A 23,253-nucleotide genomic window follows, 5' to 3' on the forward strand; every position below is an offset into this window, starting at 1 on the left:
TTTTTTTATTAAAATTTTTTTAAATTTTCTATTTACATTACAAATTTTTCTATTACAAATTTCTATTACAAATATAAATATTCTATTTACAAATTTTTTTAAATTTTCTATTTGCATTTTTTTAATTAACAATTTTTGAATAATGTTTATAAATATTAGTTTAATTTTAAATATATAATTAAAAAGAAATTTTTAAAAAAAATATTAAATTGCAACAATTTGAATGAAATTGTTTGTTTATTAAGATAAAACACAAATATTAAAACAACTGCACCCAACATTTGCCAAGACCAAGATTTGATTATTTCATGCTTAATTTTATGAATTTTATATAAATTTAGCCTGAACAAAAATTACTCAAGAAAAACTAAGAAAAATAAAGTTATCGCAACAATTACATAGTTTAAATTTTTTAATTAACAATTTTTGAATGATGTTTATAAATATTAGTTTAATTTTAAATATATCATTTACAAGAAATTTAATTTTTTTTTTTTTAAAAAAAATTTAAAAAGTAAATTGCATTAATTTGATTGAATTGTTTGTTTATTAAGATAAAACACAAACATTAAAACAATTGCACTCAACATTTGCCAAGACAGTTGAAATTTCTTGTTTCGTCATTACATTGTGGGAATCTTGCCAAAGTCCCGTTATTGACGCAAGCAAACTTTTTTCCATTATAATTTTCCATCGCCCTCCCCGTAGCCGAACTCCTGATAAAATTCATCACTCAGACTATATAACTTCCAACTCGATCTCTTTTCCACTCAAACAATTAAGAGATATCTTATTCCGAAACAGCTGATAGATTTGAATTACATTTATTCCCATTGCTTTCAAGTTGACAGGTGAAAATTATTTTCTCCAACCTGTGACGCACGATAACCCAGACCGCAAGAATTGGGACGCAATAGCCTGAAAGGGTGTAGAAATAAAACATCAACTTCAAAGAGGTGTGTCTTTGTGTACGAGTTTTCGGGCAAATAGTGATTGAGCAGTTAAAATAACGCGCATCCGTTTCCGATTTCGCTCTTTTTTACAACACTCCTCTTCAAATCTGTAGTCTGAGATGGCGACATGCGGCGTGGTTTCTATAATACCTAAATCGAACCCTAAATATCTTTCGATTGCTTATTCGATTTTGAGAAATGATATAGGAAGTGGTCAAGTTTGCTGGAAGTCTACAGCAGCTACAGTGGTAACTCCTGAAACGTCAACAACTTCAAATGATACTACGGAGTACCAAAAAGATGTTCTAGATTTGACGTTTGAAAATGCCAAAGATGCTTACAAGAGTAAAACCACGTGGGAACTGGTCCGAGCTCTCATGGTTCTCAAGTTATCGACTTACGATTTCTTGGTGGAGAATAACCAAAAGGTAAGATTCTGATTTAAGTTGATTCCGCATTATTATTTTTACTAGTTTTCATTTAATAAAAAAAAAAAAAAAAAAAAAAAAAAAATTGTGTGCGAAATGCGATGTTAAATGTATATTTTTCCTCAAATTTCGAGATTTTCCTTATTTTTTAAAATTTTTTTTAAAAATTAAATTCATGATTTTTAAGAATAATTAACTTTTATTACATTTACTCATGGCTTTTTTTATTGTATTGATTTAATTTGTAAAATTGTTGAAAATTTAAATTAATTAAATTCGGCTATTTACGGTCTTTTTTTTTTTTTTAAATCTAAATTTTTAATTTTTTATTCAAAATGTGCAATTAAAAAAAACAACAATATACCTTTTTTTAAAATATTTTTCATGTTATGCGTAATTATGATTTATTTTATTGTAATAATTAATTTTTTTAAATTATTAAAAAATTAAGTAAATTAATTTATATTAATGATATGTTTTGTACTATTTATGATAATGTTAATTTTTTCCAGTTAAGTATTATGTATTTTTAGAAATTTGCCTAGTGGCTGAGCTTAAAAAAATCAATCAATCAATAAATAAAATAATAATTTACTTATTAATTCTTGAGTTTATGTAATTATATTAATAGATTTTTATACAGAATCTCAATTTAAATTATTTTTCTGTTATAAATTTTAACCATCACTTTCTTTAAAACAATTATTTTGTTCTAAAAAATTACAGTTATTAAACATATTACGTAATGTGAATGAACAATATAAATGCAGTTGCTAATAATAATTTTCGTTGCATACTTGCTTGATTTTTTTAAGATTATATTTTTATGTAAATCTTGCTAACCTTTAATCCCAATATTAAATATTATTTTATTTTTATACTTACTTATTGTTGTGAATCAATCTTATTTTTCCTATACAATAAGAATTGTTCAATATATTCCTATTTTTTTTTTTATTTTTATAAAATACCACTGAAGTATTTATCCCTAATTCATTATTATATTAAAATTGCACTTGCATGTTATGTTACTATAATGTCGCTTGCCAATACTAGCAAGCCTGCTCTGGGGAATCCACGCGATTTTTAATCAGAGGATGCTTTACTTGTTTTCAGTGGCGCCATCTATGGCCGAGAATACGACTTCAGCCACACACACGTCACAGTCCGTTTTACGCGAAGCACCCATCCATACTTCATTCATTCATCGTAATTTTGACATGAACCAGAGAACGATCGATCTCCAATTCAGCTCCTCCAGAAATATTGATTTGTTATGGGAACTTTGTGACCCCGACAGATTAACTTCGGTCGGCGGGGTTCGAATATTGAGAATAATTTATCGATTATTTAAGAATAGCTTCAATTCAATAAAAACAACCAAGTAAAAATTATTATTTTCCTAATATTTTTTATTGTATTAAAATATTTGCCCCATATTTTTAAACATTTATTGTAAAATAACGAGTACAGTATTTCAGTATTTTTAAGTAGTTTGAATATACAAATTATAATTTCCTTTAAAAAATTTATAAAATAGTATTTGTAAAAAATGATTTTGATTAAAATTAAATTGCAAGGAAATCTTTCGTTAAAATTCACAGGTTCTTTATTTGAAATTAAACTCCGTTAAAGAAACTATCAGACTAAGTTGAAAAATTCGATTAACGCGTCAATTTGCAAACAAGTTATTGCATACTACATGATTAAGTTATGAGAATTAAACCTACGTATAATAGTTATGAAACCTTTTGGATATAAATTTTATACAGCATTTGTAGTTTATTCTCTTCTCTAATTTGTTACAAACATGTAGATTAATGTTTCAGTGCACTTAAAGCTTTAAAACATTAATGATCTTTCATGAAAACACTCGAATTTTGCGTTAATTTATCTGATTAATTTATTAAACTTTTTTGAAATCACTTATTCAATTTTTTAGTGGATGTAAGCGATAAACTAACAGTCAAGTCCTTGAACTTGATGAGATCGTATGATCTTTTCCGTATCGTTCTTCTCTGGACGGCGCCCTACTTATGAAAAATGTTAGTCGGGAAAAGAAAAAAAAAGAAAAGAAAAAGGATTGACGGGAATGTGAAAAGAATGAGAAAGTTTTTTTTTCAAGTGTACATGCGTTAGAAGGAGAAATTAATATTTTCAAGTTAAAAAGACATTATTTTTTGAAATCGGTGATTAAAATTATGAAAATAATTCATCGCAATTTATTGTCTGCCTCATTTTCGAACAATCAATGAACTTATTTCAGTCCTCTAGTTGTAAGGTGTAATGCAATATTTATTTGAACAGTTACAACTGTTTAGTGAAAAATATAAATTTTTTGAAAACGTAGTTCTTTTCAATGAAAAAAAGAAGAAAAAAAGTGGGGATTAAATCATCGATAATATTTAATTGAATTTCATTAAGAAATATAAATTGCAATGCTGACCTTCTGATCGATATACCAGTTTAATCTGGCGATGCTCAAGTTGGACCCTGGGCCATCAAAACCCACATTCAAAACAAAAATTAAAATGAGTTACATATGCAATATTTTTTTTTTTTTCATCTGAAATTAAAATAATCAAAAAGCATGAATTGGTGTTTGTGTTATCGTGACTGATATGCGCAATTGTATTTGTTACTGGCCTAAGTATCAAACGCCGATATTCTATGGAATGTCTGACGTATTTCTTTCTTTGCCGTTCTATAGAATGCCTAGATAATGTGGCCTTGATAATGAGTGAAATATTTTATACTTTCTTTCATGCTATATGTCGTCGCTAAGTTTTCTACAGTCTATTATTAGAATGCCAGATTTTAAACTTTGTATAATTCTCTTCATAATTCTGAATATAAAAATTGTAATAATGGAATGAATTGAAACTTTTGTCTTGCAACTCTTGACCGCAGTGAAGTTAAAAATAAAAATCCAAACTTGTTTTTTGTAAGCTAATTTTTCTTATTGAATTTTCAAGTCATAGAAAATATTAACAAAAAAGTCGTTCAACTTCATTTATGAAGATACGTGGAAGGAATTAATAACTAGACTTATTTCTAGTTATTAATTCCTAGAGAACTAGACTTATTTCTTTTCCATTAGTAAATGCCCTTTACGCGTCTTTACTGTATGACATTCGCTCTAATTACTTTTGCTGACTGTGCAACTATTTCGAATCAAATTCATAAAAAATAGCGTTGAGGAACAGGCTTTCTATTTCTTCAAACATTTACATTAAGAGCAGGAAAAAAATCTTAATTTCTGTAGCTTGACGTGCATTTTGTGTTGTTTCCCTTAACATTAACATAATTACATATACTATGACTTGATGAAATCAACTCGTAGCTATTTACTTTACAATCCTCAATATCTTTCGGAACATATAAAATAGAAGGTAGTTGCACGATCAAAATAGGGAACAAATAGCGAACGTTTTTCTAGAATTTTTTGGCATAATTAATCAGCTTTTTCACTTTTTTGAAGTGCAATTTGGTATTATGCATTTGTTTAGTTTTAGATTTCTGAGGAGAAAAATTTTTTTCCCCCGTAATTTATGCAAAAACAAAATATTTTATTGGAATATTTATTAAAATCAAACACTGATTTTATAATCCAAATTAGTTTTCGCATTAGTTTTCAGTTTTCAAACATTAAATATAAATTAAAAATAAAAAAAATATATAAAAGTCAAGATATCTTGAACTTAAAAAATTGTACAATATTAAATGACCTGATCAAATTTATTAACTGCATATTTTTATTGGTTAAAATTTTTATGAGAAAATCAGTAGAAGTTCTAAAAATTATAAAATGCTATTTCTCCCAATTTAATAAAGCTGGACCTTTATTTCATATCTTTTTCTTAAGGATCCCTTTGGTCGAACTCTGGTTCCGTGATTCGCAGGAACCTAAGTGTTTTTTATTTCTCCGTTTTTCTTTATTTGATTGCTGAACTTAAATTGTAACACCATTTAATTTCAGTTTTTCAGTTCAGTGACGCAACTTTTTATTTCAATTTTGCCTAGTGTAATAAATGTTGTTAAATTTCGTGCAGTATGACCGACTCCGACTTTTGTGATTTTAAACAATACATTTTATTATATTCTCGGGGATTTAAGAAAGTATTCAGGGCGACTGTTAAAAAATTTAGGCTCACATAGAATTATATAAAATTTAAAGTAAAGTATAATTTTTTCAATTATTTTAATCTATGTGTACATATGATTTAAAGTATAATTAAAGCGATAGTAAAAAATTAAAACTAAAAAAAAAAAGAACAATTAGAACATTATTAGTTAGTGTGTATTTTAAAAAAAAACCACCCTTCTATTGACAGCCTAATCATTATCACATTCAATTTCACTGTGCCTTTATATCCAGCTTACTCTACTTTTGGAATTAGTTGCATTCTATTTAAAACATTTTAGCAATAAGACTTCCAATGTGAAATTTTTTTATTTCAGTTAAATAATTCTATTAATTGTATGTTATTTTAACTAAGAGAGCAAAATATACGATAATATATCGCCTTAAATAACCTTTAGATAAGGTTAATTGTTTAGTATTCCTGATTTTATTTCCTTCAGTTTTTCTTTTTCTTTTTCCCAGTGTATGATCACTTACATGAACATTCTTTAAGTCGGGTGATGACACATTTATTTCATCAATCACGCCTTTCTCTGTTCTAAATCATAAAATAGTCGTCTGTTTAAATGAAAAACGTCGGCTGATTTTGTGAGTTCATCTGTTGAATATCTAGAATTCCTCTACTGCTTTCTTGATAGTTCTTAAATCTTGTATTATTTTTTTTTTTCTCCAATTGCATAGTGATTTTATTTTCGTGTGATCATTGTCGGATTAACCACCAAATAGTTTATTCTCTGATAATATTAGATTTCAATGAAAATTCCATTTCCTTTAAGACTTCATAAAATGTTAAACTATGCACAGATAGTGTATTTAAATTCAGGACCTGATTGTGATTAATTTTGGGCCCTGTGCCTGGATGAGATTTTGTGCTATAACATGCAAGGAAAGCTTGTCAAAAAATCATACATGAAAAATTGATCCCTTTTTGTTTAATTTTTGCAGAGGCATGATACAAATACTTAGACGTTCATATGATTATTTATTAAATGTTAATATTATTATTTTGAGTTTTACTAAGTTAAATTTTCAAAAGCGCATTTCGAGCTATTATCATTTTCTTAAACATACATTTTAAGTTCTTTATTTTTTTCAAACACAAATTTCTTGCTAAGTTCATTTTCTTAATTGCTCATTTTTAGTTACGCCAAACGATCATATTAAGCAAATATGTTTTTTTTTTTTTAATGCGCTTTTTGAGAATTAATCATTATTCCGAACTCTCATTTCATGCTACGCCCATTTTCTTAAATGCAATTTTTGCGCTATTCATTAAAATAAATAAATAAATAAATAAAAATATAGACTTGTTAGTTTTATATTTATAATAGTAAATATATTTAATATTCATTTAATATTTGCATATAAAACTTAAAATAAAGGCTGTTGATTTGTTAAAAAAAACGATAACTGTTAGTTGAGAGTATTCATTATAAAACTTAATTTTTGAAGGGGAAAAAAAATTGATTATGCTAGTATTGGTTTTATTGAAAAGTTATGGAGCTTTTACTATCTTTTCTACTTTTATATGGCGAAACCTTTACTGCCCATAAAAATGTGATTATGTTTTGAGTTACGTTTTTGTAAATAAAGAAGTTGACAGGTTAACTCATTAAACTCACTTTTTACGCTCTAAATTACATTTATGACGTGAAAGCTAAACTTTATAATGATGATATTCATAAACTCGCGTAATTTTACGTTGGTTTTTATTTTCACAACTTTTCTCATTTTAAAAGTGTTAAAAATGTATTTTTTCTTTTATTTTTCATCGTTACTAATTTCACACATTTTGTTTAAAAGAAAAAAAAATAGATTTATTCTATAATCTTTACATGCTTGTATCAAATAATTATTTAGCACTAAAGTGTACTGACTTGTGATGCTTGTAAAGTAAAAAATTGAGTTTTTAAACTTTTTACGATTAAAGTGTCTTATTTTAATATTTTAAATGGAGATTGTGCAGCATTTTAGTGAGTTTGAGAAGTTTAAATATGTATTAGAAATAAAAACATCATGGAAGAAGGATAGATTGCATACAATAACAAAAACTTTAGAAGATATAAAAACATTAGTAGAAAATAATACAAAATGTTGTTTTAAAAATCATACTTTGTATCTTCTTTCCCTTAATTCTAATCCATAATTTTCATTTAAAAATCCTTTTTTTCTTCTAAAGAAAAACAGTTAACTTATTATAGGTAATATATTTCCTCTGCAGGTAAACGTTATAAAGAGAAAATATGAACTTTTACATTTTTATCGTGAGAATTATTTTTTAACAGATTATAAAACTATCTTTTATCGATATATATGATTTGTTCCAGCAAAAAAAAAAAAAAAAAAAAATAGGTGTCTGATTTATTTTATCCGCAAATTTTAATATGTACGATATTTTATAGATATAAAAAAATACTACCTGAAAAATAAATTTAAAAAGTTTAAATTATTTATTTATTGATTATATTCTTAGGTGTTGTTCCAAAGTTATAAAGATATCTCGTTTTATTTATTGTTTTAATTATATTTTGTTAAAGTTGTTACAAAAACAGAATTTTTTTTTAAATTTATGAATTATTGAGCTTTTAGTATTAGCCACCTGAAACCGCAAAAAATGTACTTGGAAAAATGAAGTTTAAAAGAAAATAAATTCATAAATACAATAAATTTATTTTTAAAAAAATTCCATTAATTGAAGTTATGTATTTTAATTTTTCGTACTTAATGATATTTCAATTTTGTATTTCTTCACATTTGGACATGAAACAAAATCCACAATGACTCAAATAATAAACTATTTATTTTCCATAAAACTGTCCAAAAAGTTCCTTAAATCGAATTTCTTACCTTTCTTATATATTTAATTGTAATTCAACTAATTCAATTTCATTACAACTAATGAAGGTAAAACCAATTATATTTTTTCATAGACAATTGCTTTGTAAAGGCATGCGTGCGGAATAAAACCTTATATCATTATTTCTCTAGTGATAAAATTATGCAAAATGATGTTCAATATATTAGATACCGTGTCTCAAAAGGATATGCTACATGTTCAAGAGAGGATTTAAGAACATTTTGGGTGAAAGACTCCACAATTTCTATTGCAATGATGTTTCTGTGTATTGTGTTATCTATTTCCTGAAATTATGGAAATACTTAATATTAGGAAACCATTTCATTTGAACCATTTCTTTAGGAAAAAATTTGGCTTTTCAATATTACATTGCTCCAAGCCTTTTGACTTGTTTTAATAGACTTTGTAAAAAGTTTAATTTTCCCCCCTATTTCAGCTGCTTAAGTTTGGAAAACGCATACTTGGCCGGTCACTGTTCAATTCATTGATGAAAAATTCCTTTTATGGACATTTTGTTGCTGGGGAAAATGAACGAGAAATACAACCTGTTATTCAAAGAATGCGCTCGTTTGGTGTAAAAAGCATCTTGGATTACAGTGCTGAAGAGGATTTAAGTGAGCAGCAAGCTAGGGAAGCTGAAATGAGGTATAATAATCAAATATATATTTTTTCATTAGGCTTAATTTGTTTCACATTTATAAATATCTTAAGACTGAATTTGTTTTGTTCCACAAATCAGTCTGGTTCCAATTCACACCATATTTTTTAAAACTTTTTTCTCTCTTTATATTCCATTTTTTTTTCAAGTTGCATAAATAATATCTGTGTTAAAAAAAATCACGTAAAATTGTTTAATAAACATCATTTAAAAGTTGTTTTAACGAATTGTGTAATTTTGCTTTGGCATAATTTTAATTTTATAATTTTTATTTAAAGTTTATAATATATTGTTTAATAAGTATTTGAATTACTTTTAGTGGTTGCTTGTCATCAGCATCTGAAGATGGAAAACTTGGTACGTAGAATAAATTTATCTATCATTTTAATTAGTTGAGAATTCTTTGCTATTTTGCAGTGTTTGTAGTTGTCTTGATATACTATTTTGTCTGTATTTGCCCTAATTTTTAGATTTCTGTTTTAATTTTTGCATATGCTCAAAATACCCCATTTTCTACGAGTACTAATGCAGATTTTAAAATAATCGATTTGAAGAATCGAAAGATTTAGATTCAACATCTTTTTATTTTCATTAATGAAGCTAGAAAAATAGCAAAATCAGATTGTTCTAACATAGGGATTTTTCACTAATTATATGCATTGCACAGGCATATAGACTTAACTGCAAGATTCATTGCTTCTATTAACTGTCCAGTTTTTTTTAAAAACTGTTCCGATTTTTTTTCTTTGGCCTACTATAAAGCTTGTACTTTGCTTCCAAAAACCGAAACTAATTGAAAATGTTAATTTTAAGTTCATATATTATTTTTTAATTAATGGAATATAGTATGATGCATATTTTCAGAAATGACATAATAAAAGTTGAATAATACAAAGAAAGTGTATAACTACAATTTTATACACATATTTTCAAAAATTATTGTTCTTACAGATTATGGAAGATTATCTCAAATATTGCAATCGAAAAAAAAATTATAATCCTTAAAACCTTTTCTTACTACATTCTTGTTTATTATTTTGATCTTACCTTTTTATTTATCTATTTATTTTTAGAGAATTTTGAATAGGATTCAAAAAATTTGCTAAATTTTTTAAGTATAACAGATTTATATCATTTTATTTTTTAAAAAAATGTCATATTTTTTGCAGGGAATGTTCAAAACACTACTAGCATTTAAATAATAAGTTTAATATTGTTCTTATTTTAAAAGTAGGTTTAGTGCAACTATATCCTTTTTGTTAATTTACTATTTTTAGTACCTCATTTCCTTTATACTTCTAACAGAAACTAAATATAATAAATAAAAAAAATATTTTTTTTTGGAAATGTCACTTTAATTGAAATTGTATTGACCTCTGCCATTTCATAGTGAAAAATATTGATATTTGCGTAAAAAGAAGATGAACGTATGCATATATGCATATTTTTAGTTTATATTTGATATTAACTGATATTCTTTTAATTACTTATTAGAATTCAATTTATATTAAAGGTGAAATGAAGCAGTATCAGCCATATGAAGAGTTTGCTGATAGACGAAAATTCTGTCCTGTTGCTAGAACTTATTTTTATCTGGATGAGGCTCAATGTGAAAAAAACATGGAGATTTTTCTTAAATGTATTAATGCTGTTGCAGGTAATTATTCTCAAATTTAAAATCTCTTTTATTCTACATTGGTAATTTTCTTTTTATGGTAGTTTCTAAGTTTTCAAAATGTTCATATTAAGCTCAATTTTAGAAAGCCCGTGAAGGTTGTTATTAAAATGTATTGATGCTTTATTTTATTTATTGAAATTTTACACATTTGTGTCAGTCATTCAGATTGTTTCTATTTTTAAATAAGAAATTAAAATGCTTCAAAGCTTTTAAATTCAATATATTTTAATTAATATTTAATTAATATTAATACTTAATTAATATTAATATTTAATTAATATTAATATTTAATTAATATTAATATTTAAATAATATTTAATTAATTTAATTAATATTTCATTTGTATTTAATAGTAGATTTTAAACTTATGAGTCTAGATAACTAGATTTTGAGTCTAGATAACTAGACATCCTTCAAATAAACAGACTCTTGACTTCTGCCAGCTTTGTGAAGTGGGGGTGTTATTGTAACATTATAACGTTTTCAATGACTGCAAACGTTAAATCATATTACTTACAGGGTGCTCAAAACCTCTACAAAGTGACGAAGCCATTTTAAATGTAATTTATAAGAACTGAATTTTAAAAGTAAAAGGTGATGCTTGCTGTATTGTTACATTAGAAAATCAATAAATTGTTAAAAAATACAATGTTAAAATAGTTCTAAATTTCGTAACTAGTAGCAACATAGCGCTAGTTGCAACCAGCTTTCTGGAAAGCAGAAAATAGTTTTGCTGTAATTACTATGCAAAATGCTAATTTAATAGATTTAATAAAAGATTTAAATTAGCATGGAATTTTTTGATGTATATAGTTTGCAAAATATAAAAAAATTGTATACTTTACACATTATCAGATTTTTGCCACTTTTTTTTAAAATCTTTCTTGTAACTTATCTCTCAATCTTGTAATCTTGTAATCTCTCAATCAGGCATTCATATATTTTTAATTGTTTTTTCAAGTTTATTTTTGTTAAAAGAAATTCTGATTCGTCCGTATCTAAGAGTTATATATTTTATACAACAAACAATAAAGTTAATAGTATACTATACATTTTTATAAAAGTCTTGCAAGATAATTAGTTACAATTTTCATTTTGATCATACCAAATCTGTTTTATTTAGGTACCACTCAATCGACAGGTTTTGCTGCTATCAAATTGACGGCACTTGGAAGACCTCAACTTCTGGTAGGTTTTTCTTGTGTGTAATATAATATGCTTTGCTAAATTCCATTTAAATAAATTTATTCTTATAAATACAATTATGTGTATGGTAAATATACATAATTATACGATGAATTGATTTGCTTGCAATTTGTTGTTCGTTAAAGCATTACAATGCATTCAGATTTGTTTTTAGCTTAAGATAATTGTTAATAATAATTATGAATTAATCTCAGTTTTAATTATTTTCAACTGTATAATAGGTATACCTAAGTTTGCCTCTCCCATTTTCTACATATTATGATTATTAGTAGTTTTAAGGTCTATTTAAAACTCATTGAAACCAGATGATTGTGTTACTAATACTAAGAATAAGTTCTCATTTTTAAAAAAGATTGAAGATATGATTTTTTCTTTAAAGTTTTTCTTTTTTTTTAATCATTAGTTTTTTTTAAAAACTTTTGTTTCTATAAATTTTTAAGGTTAAATTGTTTGCAAGTACGTGAGTAATTATTAAAATGGTTAAAGACATCATACACAGAAAAATTCTGCATATTTCAAGAAGAATTTCCAATTTCAGATCTTTGAAAATATGAAATCTTTTGTATTTCTTGTAATTAATCATTAGTTTTTTTTAAAACTTTTGTTTCTATAAATTTTTATTGTGAAATTGTTTGTAAGTACGTGAGTAATTATTAAAATGGTTAAAGACATCATACACAGAAAAATTCTGCATATTTCAGGAAGAATTTCCAATTTCAGATCTTTGAAAATATGAAATCTATTGTATTTCTTGTAATTCAAATTACTTATCTAATATTGGACAAAATGAAAGAACCCAATTAAAGAGTTTGCTAAAACTGAAATTCTGTTTCGAACCAAAAAGTGTTTAAATCCTAAAATTGCTAAACTGTCTTTGGACTCTAGTAGATTTTTTGCAATTTCAAAGTATTAAGATTATTTTCAATGCTACTTTATTATTTTTTTAATAAAATGTAGCCATATTTTAAATTTAAAAAAAATACAATAAATACTAATAATAATAAACAATTCTTAATGCTTTGAAATCTTGCTTGCTGCCTAGAAATCTTGTTTAAGTATTTCATTTTTGACTTATGCTTTTTTTTTATATTTCTTTTTCTCTCTTCTCTACTTTTGTCACTTCCTTGTTTTTGATTTGCTTCTTTTTTCTCTCCTTCTTTCTTCACACGGCTTAATATCCTCCTATTCATTCTTTTACTGTCCTTTTTTTCTCATTGTACTCTGCCTGAATAGGAGAAGTTTATTCTTGCAATGTCTGGTTTCATTTCTTTGGGAATGGTGTCCAATGAAGCTTAAATAAAAATTAAAACCACATTTCTTGATTGTACTATCACTGAAGATAAGAAAATGAATTCTTTTTTATTCTAACATGCATAAAATTATACTTGTAAAAACTAGGGTGGCTTCTAGTAATATAAGAGCAAAACATGTACTCTAGCATAACCTATTTTAATGCTCAATTTGAAAGATTGTTTAAAATTAATGGAAAAAATGAATGATAATCAGCAACGTAGGGATGGTTTAAAATAAAATTAAAACTTAGAAAAATAAAGAGAATATGCTACTCAGATTAAACAATCTCATTTCATAGCTTTGTTATTTTGTTAATATGGGGTATATCATGTACCCCTGTTCCGTAATTGTATCGACATTGTCGCAGAATGTTAGAGTTCATGCAGAAAATTTTTTCGTTTGAGAAATACAATTTTTTAGTTTTCTTTTCTGCAGAAATTTACTTTTAAAGTTGGAATATCACATTTAAATAATCACTTTTTGACATGCTCAATTTACACAAATAGTATCCTTAATCTATGTGTTTTTGGCAGTTATTGATATTGATTTATTTTCACGTGGTTTTTAAATATCCCAATATGTTTCAGATGATATGAAAAGTTTGAATCGTGCATTTGAGTATTTACTTTTTAAGGCAATGATTCTAAAAAATTTTTTAGGCAGTTATTGCTTTTGATTTCCACATAGTTTTTAAACCCGATATTTTTCATATGATATTATTTATTACAACAATCAAATCTCGAAACAAAAGACTCATTTGAGTAATTCCTTTTTGAAGAGTCTGATTAGTGTGATTTCGTCCTAAATCTGCTTTTAGGTAGTTATTGCTACTAATTTTCTGAGTTTTTTTTTTCAATGTGATGATGATTTGGAAAATGCGGTAAGGAAGATACTTAGGATGTTTCCCCCCCCCCATCAAAATTGAGTATATCGCCCACAATATTTGAATAAAAATATTACATATTCAATTTAAAAAATTATATAGTTTTTTTTTTTGCAAGCACAGTGTTTTGTTACTTTAAATTTGTAACATACATCTTTGTTATTATTAAAATTATCTTGTAGAAAGGTACTTGTTAACGCTTGAAAAAATTCTGCTAAAAAGAAAAAAAAAAAACAAGCCACCATAATTCATACCATGTATTTTAAACACTGGTTAAAAGGTACAATAAGGATTCTAAAAAAAAGTCATGTGTGTTAGTCAGGTGATTATCGGGATACTGAGACCTGATTTTTAAACAAGCACCATTCACAATATGCAACACATATTTGTATAATTTAAGACTTATTTTAAGCTCATAGGTTGAAGAATATATTTAATATTTTTGTGCAATGTATATTTTTCTAGTCGTGTGATAGTTTGTTTAATTTACAGATGCAACTGTCTGAAGTAATTGCACAAACAAGGAAATACTTCAAAAATATAACTGGAGTTGAGCGTTCTATGGCATATGCTAATGTCACTCCTGAAATACTAGAGCATAAATTGGAGGATCACAATATAAATACTACAAAAAAGGAGCTGAAAGAGTTTTTTGAACACATGGACTATGATAAAAAGGGGTAACTAATTAAAAAAAATTTATATTTTTAAAATGAGGCCTGGTTTCAAAACTATATCCAATTTCAAAAATTTTACAGAAGATACAGAAAAACTTCCCATCATAAGCATAAGGCAAATGTTTTTACTGTTTAGGAATGTACTGAAAATCATGATTATTGTAAACTAGTTTCCCTCCAAATTTCTCTTATTTTTTACGTAAAATAGAATTTTTTGGATTGAATTTGCAATTTTTGGATTGAAAGGGTTATTTTTTGTTATTGAATTCGGTTAGATGGAAATTCATAGGCTCTTGTTTGTATTTTATGATTATTGTTAACAGAAAAAAAATTATTAATAATAATTTTTTAATTAACGAAAAATAAATTAAGAAAAAATTAATAATCTTTAAAAATTAAGGTCTAAAGAAAGAAAAATCTGTCCTCATTTCTTTTCTTTTTTTATATTTGTTTTGGAAATTGTAAAAAAAAAATTGGGGAAAAGTTAAAAGTAACTAAAATAGCTTTTTTACTGTTTTATTAGAATTACTCCAAAAATGTGTTAGGTTTAAAAAAATTACCTTTAAAAAAATGACTAATTCTAAATTATTACACTATGATAATGAATTATAATGTTTAAATTTTTTTATTGATATTAAATAATTCTATAAAATTGTTATTTTTAGATTAATGAATCTTTTTTGTTGGAGTGGCCTTGTTGACATGAACTATGTGATATCAGATCTATTTAAAGTTCCTAACATTAAGGTAATTTCTATAAAGCTTTGCTTTATTTTTTTTTAATTACTTGCATTATTCATTAATGTTTTTCTACTTAAATAATTTAATTGTTGCATTTATATTTTGTTAAAAAGTCTTAAACTTTTTAAAACAGCTTTTTAGACATTTTACATGTTTATATATATCTTAAAAACTAAACACTTCTCAACTCTGGAATTAATAATGCCCAGGTAGTTTCTTTTTATTATTGAACAATCTAGCGAGAATATTTATGAAATAAATAAATGAGTAAATAATTAACTTTTTAAATAGTATTCAACTTTTTACTTTTTCAACTTATTTATTTATTTAAGTAAATTTTTAACAAATCTTATGAGACTCATAATTTGAAGTATTTCATTTCAAAATAAAATATTAATTTGATATATATGTATTATAATATTTCTTTCTTTTTAAATGAAATATTGTTTGTAGTGACTAAAAATTAAAACTTAAGTTGTGTGACAAAGAAAATGAACAAGAAAGTATTAGTATTACTGTCATATATGTAAAACAATCTTGCCAAAATTTTAAAATAAGTGAATAATGCATTTATGTATAAAAATTTTTAGTATACATAAAAATATTTTAACTTGTTAAAGAGCTTTTTCTTTTATAGAGTGGTAAAATGGAACCTCTTATATCAGCTTTAACTGAAGAAGAGGAAGAAATGTTTCGTAATATGATGAGAAGAGTGCACCATATTGCTAAGGTATTGTTCAACCTTTTTTTCCCTAGATGTAACTTGTTTGTACTTCTGCATTTTTGTGTTTCTCTTTTTCATTCTGTGTTTTGACACTGAGAATGGTTCTTCTTTATAAAACTGAAACAGTAGTATGTCAGTATTGAACTATATACTGCATTTCACATCATCTTGCTTTACTCATCCTATTTAATGTTTGTATACATGTACAAACTAATCCTTATTACTATTTTTGTATTTTGAAGGATAATAATTGATAGCAATATTATTAAACTACAATTGTTAATTTGAAAATGTTTAATTAAAGTTCAAATTTTTATGTCTAGATTGCTCGTGAGAAAGATGTTAGAGTAATGATTGATGCAGAACAATCTTATTTCCAACCAGCTATCAATAGGATAACTATGGAATTGATGCGTAAATATAACAAGGAAAAAGCCATTGTATTCAACACTTATCAGTGTTATTTAAAGGTACATTGCAAGAAATTATGTGATTTTTGTTTCTGGATTTGTTTCTAAATATTTATATTAAACTTTGCGATATACTTAGAATTTCAAATTTCATCAATTTTAAAAATTTTCTATTGGTATTTTTTTAAATTTATTGTAAAAAATAATTTTAAAAAGCACTTTCATATGAAAGTTTTTCAGTTACAATAGTATTATGGAAAAATGATGTTAAGAAATTTTGTTTCTAGTATTCAAATTTTTTTTTGTGCTTTAAGTTAAATTTTTAACCTATCTGTTTGTGCTAATTAATTTGCTTTACACATTAAAAAAAAAAACAATTTGTTGATTTTTAAATAAAGTCATCAATTTTTAAATGATCTGAAATAAAGTTTTAAGTATAGAAGCATTTAAGAAGCAGAGTAATCAATTTGATTTTCTAATTGTGCTTTGCAGGAGTCCTACAACAGTGTTATTCTTGATTTAGAATTGGCTGATCGTCAGGGATTTTACTTTGGTGCTAAACTTGTTAGAGGAGCTTATATGGAACAAGTAATTTAAAGTTTTAATGTTTAGTTTAAGTTTTCAATTTTGTCTTTAATTTATAATGTTTAATTAATTGAGTAAAGCATGTTTTAAATGGTAATTGAAAAACTTAGTAAGAAACGAGCATAAGTGATATTTTGATGAAGAAAAAAAAAAGAACAAATTTTTTGGAGAAAGATCTTATTTTTGTCTTATTTACATATGTGACAGATATTTTCTCTTTAGTCATTCATATTTTTTCTTAATTTTTATGCTAACATTGCAAAGGTCTCAATGGATAAAGGTACTAAGTGACATACTTGTTTACTAAAATGTCCTTAAAAACCTTCATCCACTTACCTTTTCAATTAATAAAGTTTTTTAATTTCTCCGAATTACTTTTTACTCCTATTTTATTTATTTTTTTATGTTTGCTATAAAAGAAAACATGTAACTAAAGGTCATAAAAAGTATAAAATTACCTTGAAATATTTATCATGGATATTAATTCTGTTGTTGCGAAAAATATTTTATCTATTTTAAATGTTGATCAAATTTTTCGAGATCATTGTGGCAGCTATTTATTTGTAAATCATGAAGTAAAATTGTAAAGTGTTTCTTTGGGATAGAATGAACATCGTGATGTAAATGTATGTGTAATGTACAGGAAACTAGTTAATAAAATCAAACAGCAATTTCATTGGTATATTCGAGCAAGCAAATTGCTGACAAGATCTATAATGCGCCTTTTAACTAATTTTATGTTTAAAAACTATGTGCAAAATTATTTATATACGATCAATAAGCTAAATTTTTTATGTGAATTTTTTTTTTTTTTAATTTCAATTTTGTTTAATTTAAAGAGCTTTATTCATATTTTTTAAGAATTAATTTTGAATAATAATTTGAAAATATCTAAGAAATAGTGTAATGCTATTATTCAGAAAACTTTTAAAATTTCTTAGTAAGCTTTTTCAATATCTAAAATAAGGAAGACCAGGTACAAATTTAAGTTCTTCTGCAATATTCTTTGCAAATAAATTATATATAAGGAAGTATTTTGTTATTATAACTATATTTTTATTCTTTACTATATTTTTTAACTATATTTTTTATTCTTTAAAACTTTACTGTTAATAAAAATTAACTGTTCAGTAACGAAATACTGAATAGTGTAAGTTAGATAAAAATTATTTATTCAGCCAAAATCATTTTTCAATTATTTAGAACTTGTTTCAATTCAAAATTTGAAAATGTTGAATATTTTAAATTTTGTGATGTTTGATTTATACCTTTATAATTGAGATTTTTTATTTTTTGCAAAAAAATTTGAAACTTAAATAAAACTATACCTAGAGTTTTATAATGTGTGCAGAAAAAGAATTTACTTTATAGTTTTCATTTTCTTTAATAAGGAACGTTTGAGAGCTCAGCAAATTGGTTATGAAGATCCTATAAATCCTACATTTGAAGCAACTACAGAGATGTATCATAAGACACTCACTGAGTTGTTGGGCCGCATTGTAACAAAAGGTGACAGAAAAACAGCTATTATGGTTGCATCACATAATGAGGACACTGTTAGATTTGCTGTAAAAAAGTATGTTATTTAACAAAATTATTTTTGAATTGTTCATATAACTCAAATTTTGTTTTCTATTATCACTTTATTTAACGTAATCAATCTATGTAAATTGCATCAAGTCTAATTCACCGTTTTGAAATGCCTATTTCAATTCTAATCCTTTTATCATTTAATTGATGCTAGTTTTAAGAATTTTAGTGATGTAATTGCTGTTTTAATTTACTGTTAAAACATGCATTTCTGTGCAAAATTGTTGGACTTCATATATAATAAGCCTCATCTTCAAATTGTATTGATGAGTATTTTTTTAAAAGTATTTTTAGTGAAAAATATCTTTATTTTCATGTAAGCAATAAGATGTTTCTGTGTTTTGTATTGTTGTCAATTGGAAATTTTGGTAGCTTGAAAAATTCCAATTTAGATACAATACTAAAGACTAGTCTCATGGAATAAATGTCAATTTTGTGTATAAAAAATGTGGTTTATTACTCATACCAAAGATTATAAATTTTTGGAAAGAGCTGTTATAATTTCAAGTAGAATTAAAAGACTTGTGGCCAGATTATCTATTGCCACAAGTCTTCAGTTCTGCTCAAAATTATAATAGCTATGTTCTAAAATGCTCTAAAAAAGATTTAAAAAGAACTCTTGAATTGTAAAATAATCTTAAAAAGAATATAAAAAGTAAGAATGATGTCTGCACTTATTGTGAACAGTCTTAACAGGAAAAAATTAGTGTATATAAAATACATTCTCAGACTAGTAAGTCCCTGATTAAAATGACATCGACATTTTCGAATTGATTTTCTCATTTAAAGCATTTTAGAGATTTTCCTAATAGATTATGAGGCATTTGGTTTTAGCATTCTACTACATTTCAAGTTTTTTTTTTTTTTTTTGGTACCAGGTCTTTTAAATGATGCCTTTCTAATAAGTCATAACTCTCAATATCTTCAGCAATTTTGTTTACCCCCATGTGTTACTTTTTCCCATGCTTAACATTTATTTCAAGTTTCAATGAAATTTTCATCTTGATTTTTAATTCATATTCACAAATTATTAAGATAAAGGTAGGGGATAAATCTTTTAGATTTGAATTCTGGTTCCATTATAAGAGAATTTTTTTAATGTTTTCAGAGCATTTTTAGGTCATCAAAATCCTTGCTTAACTATGACCATAGCAAAATGTGTGAAATGATAATTGTATTTAATGATGTTTCTTACCATCATTAAATACAATTAATCTAAATAATTTGAATCTCAAAACTTGGGATAAATTCAAGAAGTTCAAATATACAATTCCTCAAAAATACCTAAAAATTTTCTTCTCTTTTTAGATATTCATGTCTTCATTAATATTTTCTTCGATATTTATTACTGTATCCCTGTGTCCAGTTTCTAAATGCCAAGTTATTTCTGTAAAAATCCTTTTTTTTTTCTTCCTTAAATCAAAATTTTTTTTGCATGTTTTATTTTTCATGTTTTTATTTGCATGTTTTATTTTATATTAAAAATTCTTTTATAGAATGGATGAGCTTGGAATTAAACCTGAACATAAAGTAATTTGCTTTGGACAACTATATGGCATGTGTGATCATGTTAGTTTTCCATTAGGTATGTAGAATATATATATATATTTCAAAATTTGGCTCTTATGTTGGGAATAATTTTAGCATTTGAGGCCTCCTTTTTCATTGTATGACAAGATCTGGATAACAAAGACCCAAATGTGGTTTAAAAATACTAGGTCTACTTAATTAAAAAAAACTTTACACTGATTTCAAATATAAAATAAAAGTCAACATGTTTTAAACGCTCAAAAATAGATGTCTAATACTTGCCAGACAAGAATGAGAAGAAACAAAAGAAATACTAGTTTAGCAATTGTAATTTTAATAATAACATTCATACATTACTAGATCTAGTAAAATACGTAATAAAAGTCGTATGTCTGATCCGATTCAACAATATCCTTTGTGCATCGACATGCTCATAACCTATCTCCATTTGAATTTAATTATTCTCTTCCTCTTATATTTTTCTTAAAAACTGGTATACTTGTTAAATAAAATAAATATTTTATTCTCTTTTGAACTTTTATTAAAGTTTAAAAAACAAAGTGTATAATCACACATATTTTGGTATGATAAATAGGCATAAAATTTTATTTCAGATTTCCGATAGATTAAAAATTATTTCAAAACATACATATTTGTTTATAAGTTTTATCATTAATCAATGCTAGATTCAAAAATATATTCATCCTTTTAATATTCATTCCCTTTTATGTGCCGCTAGCAAATAAATGTTTTAATGTCTTACTTAAACTCAAAGAACTAAGCATAGATGGTTCTTAAGTGTATATTTTACTTTTGAAGATATTACCATAGATTTAGTGCCTAATTGTGTTAATAAAATAGTTAAGAAAATTGATATTGATATCTGAGAAGTGAAAAATTGTCTGCTGAAAGATATACTTGTTTTGTCATGTCATTTTTGTGCCGTATTTTGAAGAAAAAAAATGCCCCAACAATGTTTAATTCTTTTTTTTTTTATAGGGCAGTCTGGCTATTCTGTATATAAATATGTCCCCTACGGTCCAGTAGATGAAGTATTGCCGTACCTTTCTCGTCGTGCTCAGGAGAACCATTGTTTGCTAAAAAAGTCTGCCAGAGAACGAAAACTTCTGTGGAATGAAATACAACACAGAATGATCACTGGAAATGTATTCAAGAAACCAGTTGGAAACTACAAGCCTGTCTGAATATAGATTTTTTGTTTGTTAGGTTTTTTAATGTAATTTATAGTTATAAATTCATTGAGTTTTACATGACCATTGTGATAAATGTTCTGATTTAATTTTCTTCAATACTTAAACGGTTACAGAAATTAAAAACTCTTGTGATTGTAAAAAGAAATTTCTCCCCTCACTACTTGAAGTATCGAACTTTATTGAATGAAAAGTTAATGTGTGATATATATTTCTTATTGGAGGAGAGAAATATACCCAAATATTGAGAGCTGACCATGTCATTTTAAAAATTATTTTTAAAATTTGTATATAATAAAATTAAAAAGGCATTACAAACAGCTCAAAATATATTTTATGATAAATAATTACGTTATTTAAATTAATATATATTTTAGATATTTGTAATATGCAGTTGTCAATAACATGTTTTAATGTTAGTTATATCTGTTATTTACATTTTATGAATTACTAAACCTACTCTACCATTTTGAATCTCAAATTCCTACTAGGGAAAAATATGTTGTATTTTAAGTTTAGCATGCATTGTTTTTTTTTAAACCACATATCATCATTTGACTCTTACTTTACTTCTGTGTCGTTTTTAAAGTTATAAAATACATTATGTTTTTGTAGACTTTGAGTAAAAACTAACAACTATTTGTGTAAATGAACTACCAAATAAAGTGCTTGTTTGAATTTTTATTTGTACATTTATTTGCGTTTAGCAAATTTCCTTTTTTTATTTCATTTTTAGTGAAACTTGAGAAAAAGTAATTTTACTTAAATCAAAAACTAAGGCAGTTGAGTCAAAGACTTATAAAACTCTATTTCCAGGTAGTTACAAGTTAATTCCTACAGATTGAAAAAAAGAAAAAAGTTTTCCATTTTACGAATATTATTTAGACAAATATTCATAATTATGTAAACAAAAAATATTACTCAAATGAATATTATAATTATTTAAGTTATAACTCATCATAAACTTAATTACATTTAAATGTTTTTAATGTTTAAATGTCTATATTAAATTGCAGAAAATTATTGAAAGAAAATCTGACTTTTGAATTACTACTAAAGGAAAAATGTGATTAAATTTAAAAAAAAATTAAACCTTAAAAACCCTTATCAATAGCTAACCAGATAAAAAAAAAATGTTGAAAATAACACATTTTCATGTAAAAGAAAATTCTAAAGAGGAATAGTTATCCATGCCTGAATTTTTATTCAATTATGTATTTTGCACAATTTCTATGTTTGCTATAATTATATTTGTTAAAATTTATTTCTTACACTTATATTATGTGGTATAAAATATCTTTACATCTTATAGTAAATAAAAAAAATTAGAAACATGTTATTCAAAAACATATTAACACTTCTACGATTTTCTCATAATTTTGAGTATAAGTTGGAGTCTCAAAAAAGTGTGGAGCCTTTTATTTTATCTTATTTTTTTTAGATATTTTACCTTTCCATTCCACAGCTCTGTCGAAAACTATTCTCTTCAATATTCTTATCTCACAGGTATTTGGTGTAATTGTAAGATATCTACAGATTCTATGGTAGAATTTGAACGAGCATTTTGGTACATCACTGGTGGTGAAGGTCTTTTAATAAAGACAAGTTAAATAACTGCACAAGTTTTGGAATTAATCATCATGGCAATATTAAGCCTTATCACTTCATAGCTGAAACTGTTATTT

The 23,253-nt window shown here is 25.3% G+C and overlaps 1 protein-coding gene across 1 annotated transcript; it reads left to right on the top strand.

Annotated features, from left to right (window-relative positions):
* The first annotated feature begins 667 nt into the window (after positions 1-667).
* LOC107445362 (proline dehydrogenase slgA) lies at positions 668-22,250 on the top strand. Its single transcript, XM_016059740.5, has 13 exons — positions 668-1,381; positions 8,819-9,027; positions 9,360-9,397; positions 10,554-10,697; positions 11,842-11,906; positions 14,593-14,780; positions 15,443-15,524; positions 16,156-16,248; positions 16,566-16,712; positions 17,145-17,240; positions 18,629-18,813; positions 20,324-20,412; positions 21,357-22,250. Exons 1-13 carry the CDS (start codon positions 1,073-1,075, stop codon positions 21,560-21,562), a joined length of 1,851 nt encoding a protein of 616 aa, XP_015915226.2. The 5' UTR covers positions 668-1,072; the 3' UTR covers positions 21,563-22,250.
* The last annotated feature ends 1,003 nt before the right edge of the window (positions 22,251-23,253 follow it).

The sequence above is a fragment of the Parasteatoda tepidariorum genome, chromosome 3 (genome assembly GCF_982258835.1).
Source record: "Parasteatoda tepidariorum strain Cologne lab strain chromosome 3, Ptep-v5.0, whole genome shotgun sequence".
Classification (NCBI taxonomy): Eukaryota; Metazoa; Arthropoda; class Arachnida; order Araneae; family Theridiidae; genus Parasteatoda; species Parasteatoda tepidariorum.

Bases quoted from the DNA above. Each gene is read 5' to 3' on its own strand.
- LOC107445362 (XM_016059740.5), top strand. From the start codon at position 1,073: ATGGCGACATGCGGCGTGGTTTCTATAATACCTAAATCGAACCCTAAA. The intron at 9,028-9,359 runs GTATAATAATCA...AATTACTTTTAG, and splicing joins GCTAGGGAAGCTGAAATGAG to TGGTTGCTTGTCATCAGCAT. The intron at 18,814-20,323 runs GTATGTTATTTA...ATTCTTTTATAG, and splicing joins GTTAGATTTGCTGTAAAAAA to AATGGATGAGCTTGGAATTA.